The sequence below is a fragment of the Somniosus microcephalus genome, chromosome 5, assembly GCF_052327205.1.
Source record: "Somniosus microcephalus isolate GS21.2 chromosome 5, FLI_Smic_1.0, whole genome shotgun sequence".
In the NCBI taxonomy this organism is placed as follows: domain Eukaryota; kingdom Metazoa; phylum Chordata; class Chondrichthyes; order Squaliformes; family Somniosidae; genus Somniosus; species Somniosus microcephalus.
Genome location: NC_140991.1, coordinates 244,851,916 through 244,866,239, shown reverse-complemented (window position 1 = coordinate 244,866,239; position 14,324 = coordinate 244,851,916). Strand labels below are relative to the sequence as shown.

The following is a 14,324-nucleotide window of genomic DNA, read 5'->3' as shown; positions in this document are numbered from 1 at the left end:
CCACCTGGGGCTCTCTTGCCGTGCCGGAGCTCCAAGTAGAGCGCTTGTTTTGGGAATCTCGTATCGGGCATGCGGACAATGTGACCCGTCCATCGGAGCTGATCAAGCGTGGTCAAAGCTTCAATGCTGGGGTTGTTGGCCTGAGCAAGAACACTGATGTTGGTGCGCCTATCCTGCCAATGGAGTTGCAGGATCTTGCGGAGGCAGCGTTGGTGGTACCTCTCCAGTGCTTTGAGGTGCCTGCTGTACATGGTCCATGTCTCTGAGGCATACAGCAGGGCGGGTATCACTTCTGCTCTGTAGACCATGAGCTTAGTGCCGGGTTTGAGGTCTTGGTCTTCAAACACTCTCTTCCTCAGGCAACCGAAGGCTGCACTGGCACACTGAAGGCGGTGTTGGACTTCGTCGTCGACGTCTGCCCTTGTTGACAGTAGGCTCCCGAGGTATGGAAAGTGGTCCACGTTGTTGTGGATTTTGATAATCGGGGGGCAGTACTGTGTGGCGGGGGCAGGTTGGTAGAGGACCTTTCTCTTACGGATGTTTAGTGTAAGGCCCATGCTTCGGTGAAGGTGTTGACGATGGTTTGGAGTTTGACCTCCGAGTGAGCGCAGATGCAAGCGTCGTCTGCATACTGTAATTCGACGACAAAGGATGGGATGACCTTGGATCTGGACTGGAGGCGACAGAAGTCGAACAGTTTCCCATTTGTTCTGTAAATTAGCTCCACTCCAGTGGGGAGCTTACTGAGGGTGAGATGGAGCATTGCAGCAAGGAAGATCGAGAAGAGCATTGGTGTGGTGACACAGCCTTGCTTGACCCCGGTTCGTATGTGAATTGGGTCTGTGGTTGAACCGTTGGTCAGAATCATGGCTTGCATGTTGTCGTGAAGCAGGCAGTGGATAGTGACAAACTTTTGAGGGCAGCCGAATTTGAGGAGGACACTCCATAATCCCTCACGGCTGACAGTGTCGAAGGCCTTTGTGAGATCAAAGAAGGCCATGTACAGCGGTTGGTGCTGTTCCCTGCATTTCTCTTGTAATTGACGTGCGGTGAAGATCATGTCCATTGTGCCCCTTAGTGGGCAGAATCCGCATTGCGACTCTGGGAGGAGCTCTTTGGCCACTGGGAGAAGGTGATTGAGGAGGATTCTTGCGATGACTTTCCCTGTGGCAGACAGCAGGGACACTCCTCTGTAATTACCGCAATCGGACTTGTCACCTTTCTTGAAGATGGTCACAATTACGGCGTCTCTGAGATCCCCTGGCATGCTCTCCTTCCAGATAAGAGAAATGAGTTCATGAATTCGTGCCAGTAGTGCTTCTCCACCATGCTTTAGTGCCACGGCGGGGATTCCATCTGCTCCTGAGGCCTTGTTGTTCTTCAGTTGTCGGATGGCCTTTTCAACCTCATGCCGGGCTGGGGTTGTGCTGAGATGGTGGCAGGTAGCATGCTGTGGGATAGAGTTGAGGACACTCATGTCGAAGACAGAGTCGTGGTTAAGGAGATCTTCGAAGTGCTCCTTCCAGCGGGCACTGACTGCCTCTCTGTCCTTGATGAGTACCTCTCCGTTCTTGGCCCGCAGTGGGGAAGGGCCTTGGGTGCTTGGGCCGTAGATGGTCTTAACTGCGCTAAAGAATCCACGCACGTCGTGGTTGTCGGCTAGCTGCTGGATCTCCTGCGCTTTCTCCACCCACCATCTGTTCAGAACAGATGTAACCTAATACTGAAGAGGACTGCAACAAATTTCAAGAAGACATTAATAAACTTGCAGAGTGGGCATATAATTGGCAAATGAATTTCAACACAGTTAAATGTGAGGTATTACATTTTGGTAAGAAAAATGAGGCGGCCATGCATTACTTGGAAAATAAAAATCTAAATGGGGTAAAGGAGCAAAGGGATCTCAGAGTACAAATACACAAGTCACTAAAGGTAGCGACACAGGTTACTGCCGGCATGGACTGGTTGGGCCAAATGGCCTGTTTCTCTGCTGTACCACCTATGTAATTTGAATATTTTATTATTGCTTTAACTGGTGCCTCCACATTATTATTTTGGAAAATCAACCTTTTAATTTCTGTTTCTTCCTTCACCATCTTGTCTCCTTATTGTACTAGTTGTTTTCTCTTCCCAGTCTAATTCCGTTCAGTCAACAGCAACAACTTTCATTTGTATAGCATCTATAATGTGTAAAATGCCCCAAGGCTCTTCACAGAAGAGGAATGATCACCAAGCATTAGTAGGACAGAGGGCCAAAAGCAAGGTTAATAAGGTTTTGAGGAGGCTCTTAATGATAGGGAAAGGCTGAAGGCTGTACCAACAATGGTTGAGCAGAGGGAGGGTCCACAGTTGAAGTAGCAAAAGGTACGGGCTGGGACGTAGGGCTGGAGGAGGTTACAGACTTAGAATGGGCAAGGTCGTGGAGTGATTTGAAAGTTTGGATAAGGACTTGGAATTTGATATGTTGCGGGACTGAGAGTCAATAATGTTGGGGTGATAGGTTAGCAGGACTTAGTGCGGACAGGATGTATGTTGCGGAGTTTCGGACTAACTGGAGTTTCAGTAGAGTGGTGGTTGATGGACCGAGGTTATTAGAGTAGTTGAGTCTGAAGATAACACAAGTATGGATGTTTCTGTGGCGATGGGTTTGAGGTAGGAGTGGATGTTGTCAATATTACAGAAGTGTAAGTCAGCAATATTGATGATATAGGGTTTGAAACTCAGCTTAGGATGTACCAGGACACCAAGATTGATCTAATTCAGCCTGAGCGAGCAGTGAGGGAGGGGAATCAAGTTTTTGGCGTGAGCTTAAATAAGATGGTTTTGATCTTCCAAATGTTTAATTGGTGGAAGTTCCATACCATCCCTGGCTAGTTGACCATCTGATAATAGCAAGGTGGATGTGAAGTCTAACGTCATGGTGGACAGATAGAACTGAGTGTAATGAGCATAATAGGAAACTGAGTCCATGCCTATGAATGATGTCATAGAGGGCTAACATGTAAACATATCTGGTAGAGGAGCAGCAAAATGGGATTTTGGTCTTCTATGTCATTCTGTCTCTCTCCAGACGACCTGTAAGTCTGCAGATGCCACCTCCTCCATTAATACCACCATTACATAATTAATTGGCCAACTACTTAAATTTGTTTTTCATGGCCACCCTTCATCTTCCAATGCACTCCTACCATTGCCCATCAGATACTTGGGATGTTTTATGTTCTGTCATCTGGAAGATATTTAGGTCTCTGATTCTAATCAGGAATTTGAAGAAGGCAAGGTGTCTCTCTCGCTTTGATTATTAAAGGCCAGCATTTATTTCCTATCCCTAGATGGCCTTGAGATGGTGTTGGTGAACCATCTTCTTGAACCACTGCAGTCCGTGTGTTAGATGCTGTTAGGGAGGGAGTTCCAGGATTTTGACCCAGCGACGATGAAGGAACGGCGATATACTTCCAAGTCAAGATAGAGTGTGACTTGGAGGGGAACTTGGAGGTTGTGGTGTTCCCATGCGCCTGCTGCCCTTGTCCTTCTAGGTGGTAGAGGTCGCGGGTTTGGGAGGTGCTGCCGAAGAAGCCTTGGTGAGTTACTGCAATACATCTTGTAGGTGGTACACACTGCAGCCACGGTACGCTGCTGGTGGAGGGAGTGAATGTTTAAGGTGGCGGATGGTGTGCCAATGGTGTCGAGCTTCTTGAGTGTTGTTGGAGCTGCACTCATCCAGGCAAGTGGAGAGTATTCCATCGCACTCCTGATTTGTGCCTTGTAGATGGTGGAAAGGCTTTCGAGTCAGGAGGCGAGATGCCGCAGAATACCCAACCTCTGACCTGCTCTTGTTGCTACAGTATTTATGTGGCTTTCCAGTTAAGTTTCTGGTCAAATCTGATTATTGATCTCAATCTGGCCCTTGAATTTTTATATCTTGCGGATGTCAGAGCTGGGGAAACTGGCTGCGCATTTTTTGGTAGCTATTTTCCGCATTAAGTTGTCTCATATGTGGTATGGATCAGGCACAACCTGACTGGGTAATAAACCTGGACTAAACCACTATCTCAAATGCCCTTTATTGTATCAGTATTTTTTTCCTATTTCCTAGTGCAGACCAGCCATCCTTATAAGGTTTCTCGCTGACTAATTTACTACTGAATTATGGCGCTTTCTGTTGCCTGCCCTCTCAACAAGGGACTCTGTTGAAATTGTCCAAACTTACTTATAGATGTCAAGAGTGAAAGTTTTCATCCTGTCATTTGAACTTTATACTACTGATGGGAAGCCGCCTTCACAACGCGTTGTCACAGAAGTGTACTGCAAACTGCGTATTAGCTGGGGAAAAGTAACTAGGGGTCTTTTAGCCTCAGTTCTGTCCCTTAATGAATCCTGGAAACCTTTTACTAATGAAGATCTAGTGCAAAGCAGAAGAGATTTGCTAGATTGTGTACAGATAACCTATATGATGTGAAACTGTATCAGTTCTGGAGTATTCTTAAGGTATACTTCCTTGAACCATGTACTGTATTCTTATACATTAAAACTCTCGCAAATAGAATGCCTTGTTGTATTGGTTTCAGCCAGAAGAGTTGGCAGACAGCAACCATTGGTTAATCATGTGACATGAGGTACTATCCTCCCTGAAGTTTCTTCCTAAAATAGCTTCAGAATTTGAGAATGATTAGAGAATTACCATTTCTTTTTATACAGCTCATAGGAATCAAAAATGGAACACTAAATGATTATGGCCCTGAAATTAGGATCGGGAGCTTGCCGCGCGTGCAAGCCCCCGATCTGCACTCACCCTGCGCGCTGACATCTGACGCCCGGGCCTGCTTGCATTTCCTGTCACTGGCCCGGTTCAGATGTCGCCGCGATGTGCTTACCTGATCCAGCGGTGTAGTTAGTGCGATGTGCCAGCTGGGATCAGGTGAGCACTCTGCAGCCAATCAGGGGAGGGGAAACTCATTCATGAGTTTGATAGTAAAGACTGTCAAACTCATGAAAAGTACGGGCACCCAAAAGACTAGTTTAACTTTAATTAAAATTTTAAAAAACATCCCAATAATTAAATAAACTATAAATAACTTTAAAAAAACTATTTAAAACAATTAATAAAATTTTTGAAAAAAATAATTTTTTACGAAATCGGGTCTAAAAATAAACTTACCTTACTGTAAAGTCCTTAAAAACAATGAAGCTGTGGAAAAAATGTAATAATTTTAAATAATAGACCACTTACCTTCAAGAATCCACTCCTTACGCCTCCTTTTTTCATTTCTAAAAAGTTCAGGCCCTTGCACACGCGCAAACCTGTCAAAACGAAGGAAGTTCAACGCGTGCGCGCAGAGTCCTGCGCGCATGCATTGGACCTCTTAACCCCTTGGTTCGATGGAGAGGAAATGCCGGTTTTCCGCGCATGCGCTGTGCATGCTGAAATCCGGCACTTCCAACGGGCCCACGCGTGAGTACACCGTCCGTACTCACGCGTTGGGACCGGAATTACTGGACCATTATCTTCAGGTGTAACTAAGTGGCAATATGATTTCAGAGTTGGATTTTGATCTGAGTCTGGAACAGAGAGGGTGCATACACTACATAGACGATAACACCAGTGTATTTTATAAGCTTGCATTTTTTGTCTTGGATATAATAAAAACTGCAGATGGTCCCACCCGTAATCTCTCAATGCCAGCCAGGACTGGAGATCTGCACGTGTAAGTATATGCATGCAGGTGGAGTCCAACTGGAAACTAGACTACAGTATAAACTTAATGTGTCTTTCTCCTTAATATATCTGTGCTAATGCATAGAACTAAACATGCTCTTTGGGGGAAATTGCCAAGTTGCGCTCAAAAGGGGTGTGATGTTGGTCGAACAAACACTCCAACCACCCAGTGGTGCCTAAGCCATTTTAAGATGACGGCAACGAGCTGCAGGAGCCATATGGGTGCCTCGCTGCAGATTGCTGTTTCTGGGATGGCTGCCTTGGCAGGGTTGGAATCCATATTGGATAGATTCAAAGATAGAGTTGCAGGAAAGATGGGCATGGATTTGGGAGGTGACAACACATTCAAGGAAAGGAAGGTTGGAGATGGGGTGGTAGTTTGCAGTGTCAGAGGGGGCAAGGGTGGGTTTTTTGAGGAGGGAGAGGGACAGTACCTGAGGAGAGGGAACCATTTACAATGTCAGTGAGCATGGGGGTCAGGAAAGGATGTTAGGTGGTCAGCAGTTTAGTGGGAATGGGGTAAAGAGATTGGGAGGTGGGCCTCATGGACAGGATGAGCTCGGAGAAAGCATGAAAGAAACTGGAGAAAGATGTGGATTCAAGGATAGGGCTGGGGGTACCTTGGGGGAAGTTGGGCTTGGTGAGCAGCAGAGGTAGCTGAACAGATGGTCTTACTGTTCCTTGCCCTTGTTGGTGGAGGTGAGGGCAGAAGGTAAAGTAAAGAGAGGTTTAAGGACATGGTTAGTAGTGGAGAAAAGAAGCCGGGGGTTATCTTTATTCCAGGGTGATCCCAGTATAGTGAGTGGTTTTGGTATAGGTGAGTAAGGGCTGATAGTTCCCTAAGCTCTGGCTAAACCTCTCCACCTCTCTACCTCTCTTTCCTCTTTTAAGATGCTCCTTAAAACCTACCTCTTTGACCAATCTGTCCTAATATCTCCTTATGTGGCTCGGTGTCAAATTTTGTTTGCTAACGTTCCTGTGAAGCGCCCTGGGATGTTTTACTACATTAAAGGCGCTATAAAAATACAAGTTGTTGTTGATGTGGTCTAGCTAGATCTGTTGATGGATGGCTAAGCCAGTTGTGCGCCAGATACGTTCAAGTCGGTGCCTCTTGGTCTTGAGGGAGCAAGGATGAGGGCCACACCAAAGGGAGTGATCAAAAGAGAGTAAAGCTTTTTCCTGGACAAGAGTGGCACTTCACTGAATTTCAGGACCTTAATGTCCATGTTGATTCTCTCCATTGGCAACTAGGGGTTAGCACTGTTGCCTCACAGCGCCAGGGACCCGGGTTCGAATCCGGCCTCGGGTGACTGTCTGTGTGGAGTTTGCACATTCTCCCTGTGTTTGCGTGGGTTTCCTCCGGGTGCTCCGGTTTCCTCCCACAGTCCAAAGATGTGCGGGTTAGGTTGATTGGCTATGATAAATTGACCCTTAGTGTTAGGGGGATTAAATACGTGGGGTTACGGGGATAGGGTGGGATATGTGTTGGTGTAGGGGTTACGGGGATCGGGTGGGATATGTGTCGGTGCAGGCTCGATGGGCCGAAATGGCCTCTATCTGCACTGTGGGGTTTCTGTGATTCTGTGAATGCTGCTTGTTTTGGATCTTGAGTTGCTGAAAAATTGCCTATAAACTAGCACAGGAGTGGCTACCAACATTATTTCCTTTTTTCCCTCTCAGCTGAACAAAATGACTTATTAGCTAATGTTACGAGGTGGAAGCAGTGATTAGGTGCTTGTAAGTATTAAAAATAACTTTTTTTTTCTCTTGCAAGTAGTGAAAGTAATTTACTTTTTTTTTCCTTCCAAAAAAATGAAATGCAGAAACCAGCAAGAGGAAGTGAAAATAATGCTATGGGTTTCAAAAGTGGCAGACGGCGCTGGGGTCAAACTGCACTGAGAACTATGGACAGTTGGAATGATTTTGATAATTCTGACTTTGGAGTGTCATACTCAAAAAAGCCCAGTATGCTAACAATGAAGGAGCAATCCAATGACGATTCTCTTCAAAGGTATGTTAGTTAATATATCCTTTTTTTCATTTTGAGAGATTGGCAGGCTTATTTTCTAAAACATGTCACAACAGCGTAGAAAAAGAGGCCATGTTTAATGTTCCACTATAACTTTATTTTAAGGCAATGATGGACACTGATTTTTATAAATAGTGATAATGTTATATGACAAGGTGTCATTAATTTTAAGGATCATGTAGTTCTGGTAAAGAGATATATCTGGACCTGAAACCCAGCATCTACATATTTTAAAATTAAAATTAAATCATTGGGAACATTTTAAATTGCGGATTCAGGTTCAAAACTCACGATTGGGCTACTATATTTGAGTTGACTAGCAGTTGAGCTCTAATATTATTAAAGTGTTTTATTTGGTTTTGAACCACAAAGCTCTTTATGGGGGTTAATAGGAATATACCCACTCAGGTGCACATTGACAATGAGACTGTTTAATATTCTATAATTAACTGGGCACAATTAGAACAAATTGGTTCCCTAGTCAGTCTACTCACCAATGTAGTGAGAAATCACCATTCCTTCTCTGCTTTGTACCAGGATGTAGCCATTCAGAACTTCCTTCAGTCATCTGAAGGCCTTTTTGCAGGATTGTGGTGCCAGCCACTTCTAATGCAGATGAGATAGCTCCTGATCCAGAGACCTACTTTGTGAAACCTCTTAAATGGATAGGTCTTCAGAGTATTTCACAGAATTGTGGTGGCATTACCAGCATGACAATTACTATTACTTTTGTATCTAAAATCTAGCCGTTTCATCTTACTGTCAGATCATCACAGAATTGTAAAAATTGCAGCACAGAAGGAGGCATATGTCCAAGTTGTGATGGTCTGTGACTTGATGGGAATTTGGAGGTGATGGTGTTCCCATGCACCTTGCCCTTCTAGGTAGTGGATGTCACGGGTTTGGGAGGTGCTGTTAGATAAACCTTGACGAGTTGCTGCAGTGCATCCTGGAGATAATGCACTGCAGTCATGGTGCACCAGTAGTGTTGTTACAGCTACACCCATCCAGACTACTGGAGAGTATTCCATCACACTCCTGACTTGTGCCTTGTAGAAGGTGGAAAGGCTTTGGGGAGTCAGGAGGTGAGTCACTTGCCACAGAATACCCAGCCTCTGACCTGCTCTTGTAGCCACAGTATTTATGCGGATGGACCAGTTAAGTTTCTGGTCAATGGTGACCCCCCCCCCCCCCCCGAGGATGTTGATGGTGGGGGATTTGGTAATGGTAATCTCGTTGAATGTCATGGGGAAGTGGCTAGACTCTCTCTTGTTGGAGATGGCCATTGTGTGGCATGAATGTTACCTGCCATTTACCAGCCCAAGCCTGAATGTTGTCCAGGTCTTGTTACATGCAGGCATAGACTGCTTCATTATCTGAGGAATTGCGATTGGAGCTGAACACTGCAATCATAAGCGAACAGCCCCACTTCTGAGTTTATGATGGAGGGAAGGTCATTGATGAAGCAGCTGAAGATGGTTGGGCCTAGGACACGACCCGAAGGAACTCCTGCAGCAATGTCCTGGGGCTGTGATGATTGGCCTCCAACAACCATAACCATCTTCTTTTCTGCTAGTTATGACTCCAGTCACTGGGGAATTTTCCACCTGATCCCCATTAACTTCAGTTTTACTAAGACTCCTTGGTGCCACACCCGGCCAAATGCTGCCTTGATATCCAGGACAATCACTCTCACCTCACCTCCAGAATTCCACTCCTTTGTCCATGTTTGGACAAAGGATGGAATGAGGTCTGGAGTTGAGTGGTCCTGGCGGAACCCAAACTGAGCATTGGTGAGTAACTGCCGCTTGATAGCATTGTTGATGACTCCTTCCATCACTTGCTGATGATTGAGAGTAAGCTGATAGGACAGGATAGGCTGATTAGAGAGTAGATGCAAGGTGCAATGGGGACTGGGATAGACAAACAACATTAGAATAAAGAGTAGTTCAGAAATAGGAGAGATCAGATGGGGGGGGGAATGCAAGGCACACTATGATGGGTTTGGAATGCATATGCATAAATGCACGGAGCATGGTAAATAAGGTTGGTGAGCTGCCGGCACCAGTAGCCACCTGGGATTCTGATACAGTGGCAATCACAGTGACCTGGCTCAAACAGGGGAGGGATGGGCACTTAATATTCTTGGCTACAAAGTATTCAGGAACGATAGGTAAGGAAAATAAAGGAGTGGGTGGTAGTATTGATCAGAAATACTGTTACAGCACTAGAAAGGGATGATATACTTGAAAGTTCAAAGACAGAATCTATTTTGTTAGAATCAAGGAACAATAGAGGAGCTATTACGCTGCTAGGTGTATACTATAGATCACCAAATAGTGGGAAGGAGATAGAGGAACAAATTTGCAGACAAATTGTAGAAAGATGCAAGAACTTTAGAGTAGTAATAATGGGAGCTTCAATTATCTTAATATAGGCTGGGAAAATAGCACTGTATTGAGCAAAGAGGGGGAGGAATTCCTGAAATGTGTACAAGAGAACTTTCTTGATCAGTATGTTTCCAGCCCAATGAGGAAGGAAGCAGATGTAGTTCTGGGCTATGATGTGGGGCAAGTGGAGCATGTTTCAGTGGGGGAGCATTTGGGAAACAGTGATCACAATTTCATTAGGTTTAGAGTGGTTACAGAAAAGGACATGGAAAAATCATAGGTGAAAATACTCAACTAGAGGAGCACTAATTTCAGTAAGTTGGAAAGGGATCTGGCCCAGGTGGATTGGAATGAAAGATTGGCAGGTGAAACAGTAAATAAGCAATGGGAGGCCTTCAAAGAGGAGATAGTTCAGGTACAGACTCTGTTAATTATTTAATTGTGTGTTAATTGTATTCAGGTGGGAGTATTCTCTCTGAAGCTCATATATATGGGAGTAGGCCGGGAAAGGGTTGTAAGCTGATCTTGAGGGTGCACAGTATGTAATGTGGGTCTCTCTAAATAAAGGCTGCTAAGTAACTAAAGACTAGGCTCTTGGTGTTCTGTCCTTCACCGCCTTGCTATCTGACTTCCACATTGTAGCAGAGAATGGTTGCCTAAAGGTGGAGGTTGGAAACTAGAATTTTTGGGGGGGCATAAAACTTGAAAGCCTTGTGGCCATTATGGAAAATGGCAGAAAGCAAGTTTAAATCATCGAGGTACAATTACCCTCCGATGGCCTTGGTGTTTGAACCGTATGACCAGTCGAAGAATGATGTTGATATGTGGACACAGGTTACTGCTCTACCAAAGAGAAAACAAGGCATGGCATTGGCGTCGTCGCTTCATGACGAAGTAAAATCAGAAGTAAGGTATTTTCGAGATGGATCCAGATCAGTTAGATAATGATTTTGAATGTCTAATAGAATTCCTGAATAAAATCTCTTCTTCTTAGGCAGTCCCTCGGAACCGAGGATGACTTGCTTCCACATTAAAAATGTGTCCGCAGGTGACTGATGAGTCCAATGCCGGACCTACAGTCTCTGTCACAGGTGGGGCAGACGGTGGTTGAAGGGGCGGGTGGGTGGGGTGCTTGGGTTGACGTGCGCTCCTTGCGCTGCCTGCGCTTGGCTTCCGCTTGCTGCCGGCGAAGAGACTCGAGGTGTTCAGCGCCTTCCCGGATGCTTCCGAGAATAAAATCTACAATAAAGATGACCTGTTAAATGCCCATGAGGTCTGGTCAGAATTTGATAGATTTTGGAAAATGGGCAGTTCTTCAATGGAAGGTTAAATCATGGACTTAAACTTTGTCAACCTTTTGTACAATTTTTTTAATTTGGGAATCCCTGGATTGGCACTAGCATTTAAATTACTAGATTGTGCAAAGGTATCTCCTATGGACGAGCAACTGGTCCTAACTGGCATCCATTTCTCAGAACAGTAGCGTAGTGGTAATGTCACTGTGCTTGTAATCCAGAGGCCTGGACTAATGATCCAGAGATGTGAGCTCAAATCACACCATGGCAGCTGGGGAATTTAAATTCAGTTAATTAAATAAATCTGGAATTTAAAAAAAAGCTAGTATCAGTAATGGTAACCATGAAACTATCGGATTGTCGTAAAAACCCATCTGGTTCACTAATCTTTTTAGGGAAGGAAATCTGCCGTCCTTACCTGGCCTGGCCTGGCCTATATGTGACTCCAGACCCACAGCAATGTGGTTGACTCTTAACTGCCCTCTGAAATGGCCCAGCAAGCCACTCAGTTGTAACAAACCGCTACAAAACAAAATCATAATGAAACCGGACGGACTACCCGGCATTGACCTCGGCATCGACTACGGACATGGTAAAGGCACACCCAGCCCAGTCAACCCTCCTCACCAACATCTGGGAACTTGTGCCAAAATTGGGAAAGCTGTCCCACAGCCTAGTCAAGCAACAGCCTGACACAACCATACTCACAGAATCATACCTTTCAGCCAATGTCCCAAACTCCTCCATCACCATCCCTGGGTATGTCCTGTCTCACGGGCAGGACAGACCCACCAGGGGTGGCGGCACTGTGGTATACAGTCTGGAAGGAGTGGCCCTGGGAGTCCTGAACATTGACTCTGGACCTCATGAAGTCTCATGGCTTCAGGTCAAGTATGGGCAAGGAAACCTCCTGCTGATTACCACCTACCGCCCTCTCTCAGCTGATGAATCAGTACTCCTCCATGTTGACCACCACTTGGAAGAAGTACTGAGAGTAGCAAGGGCACAGAATGTACTCGGTGATGGACATTGAAATCCCCCAGCCAAAGAGCGACTCGGTAGCACCACTACTGACCGAGCTGGCCGAGTCCTGAAGGACATAACTGCCAGTCTGGGCCTGCGACAGGTGGTGAGAGAACCAACACGAGGGGAAAAACCTACTTGACCTCATCTTCACCAATCTACCTGTCGCAGAGGCATCTGTCCATGACAGTATTGGTAGCAGTAACCACTGCACAGTCATTGAGGAGACAAAGTCCCGTCTTCACACTGAGGACTCCCTCCATCGTGTTGTGTGGCACTACCATGGTACTACATGGGATAGAATCAGAACCGAACTAGCAGCTCAAAACTGGGCATCCATGAGGCGCTGTGGGCCATCAGCAGCAGCAGAATTATATTCCACCACACAATCTGTAACCTCCTGGCCCGGCATATCCCTCATTCTACTATTACCATTAAGCCAAGGGAGCAACCCTGGTTCAATAAGGAGTGTAGAAGAACATGCCAGGAGCAGCACCAGGCGTACTTAAAAATGAGGTGCCAACCTGGGGAAGTTGCAACACAGGACTACATGCATGCTAAAAACAGAAGCAGCATGCTATAGACAGGGCTAAGCGACTCCCACAATCAACGGATCAGATCAAAGCTCTGCAGTCCTGCCACATCCAGTCGTGAATGGTGATGGACCATTGAACAACTAACGGGAGGAGGAGGCTCCATGAATATCCCCAAACTCAATGATGGTGGAGCCCAGCACGTGAGTGCAAAAGACAAGGCTGAAGCGTTTGCAAACATCTTCAGCCAGAAGTGCCGAGTGGATCATCCATATCGGCCTCCTCTCCACCATCACAGAAGCCAGTCTTCAACCAATTCGATTCACTCCATGTGATAGCAAGAAACGGCTGAGCACACTGAATACAGCAAAGGCTATGGGCCCTGACTACATCCCAGCTATCGTGCTGAAGACTTGTGCTCCAGAACTAGCCGCCTCTAGCCAAGCTGTTCCAGTACAACTACAATACTGACATCTATCCAACAATGTGGAAAATTGCCCAGGTATGTCCTGTCCCCAAAAACCAGGACAAATCCAACCCAGCCAATTACCCCCCCATCAGTCTACTCTCAATCATCAGCAAAGTGATGGAAGTTGACATCGTCAGTGTTATCAAGCAGCACTTACTCACCAATAACCTGCTCACTGATGCCCAGTTTGGGTTCTGCCAAGACCACTCGGCTCCCGACCTCATTACAGCCTTGGTCCAAATATGGACAAAGGAGCTGAATTCCAGAGGTGAGGTGAGAGTGACTGCCCTTGACATCAAGGCAGCATTTGACCGAGTGTGGTATGAAGGAGTCCTAGTAAAACTAAAGTCAATGGGAATCGGGGGGGAAATTCTCCACTCACTGGAGTCATAACTAGCACAAAGGAAGATGGCTATGGTGGTTGAAGGTCAATCATCACAGCCCCAGGACATCGTTGCAGGAGTTCCTCAGGGCAGTGTCCTAGGCCCAATCATCTTCAGCTGCTTCATCAATGACCTTCCCTCCAACATAAGGTCAGAAATGGGGATGTTCACTGATGACTGCACAGTGTTCAGTGCCATTCACAACTCCTCAGATAATGAAGCTGTCCATGCCCACATGCAACAAGACCTGGATGATGTTCAGGCTTGGGCTGATAAGTGGCAGGTAACATTCGCGCCACAGAAGTGCCAGGCAATGACTATAAGAACATAAGACGCAGGAATAGGTCATCTGGCTGCTAGAGCCTACCCCGCCATTCAATAAGATCATGGCTGATCTGATCTTGGCCTCAATTCCACTTCACTGCCCACTCCCCATAACCCTTGACTTCCTTACCATTCAAAAATCTGTTTATCTCCACCTTAAAT

General features: G+C 45.9%; 1 protein-coding gene across 7 annotated transcripts in view; it reads left to right on the top strand.

Annotated features, from left to right (window-relative positions):
* Window positions 1-14,324, top strand: part of mak (male germ cell-associated kinase) — a 374,380-nt gene that overhangs the window by 225,333 nt on the left and 134,723 nt on the right. For all 7 annotated transcript variants that reach the window (XM_085988792.1, XM_085988791.1, XM_085988790.1 and 4 more), the window contains one exon: window positions 7,540-7,727. In XM_085988792.1, coding sequence (XP_085844918.1) covers window positions 7,540-7,727 — 188 coding nt within the window. The remainder of the gene's footprint in view (window positions 1-7,539; window positions 7,728-14,324) is intronic.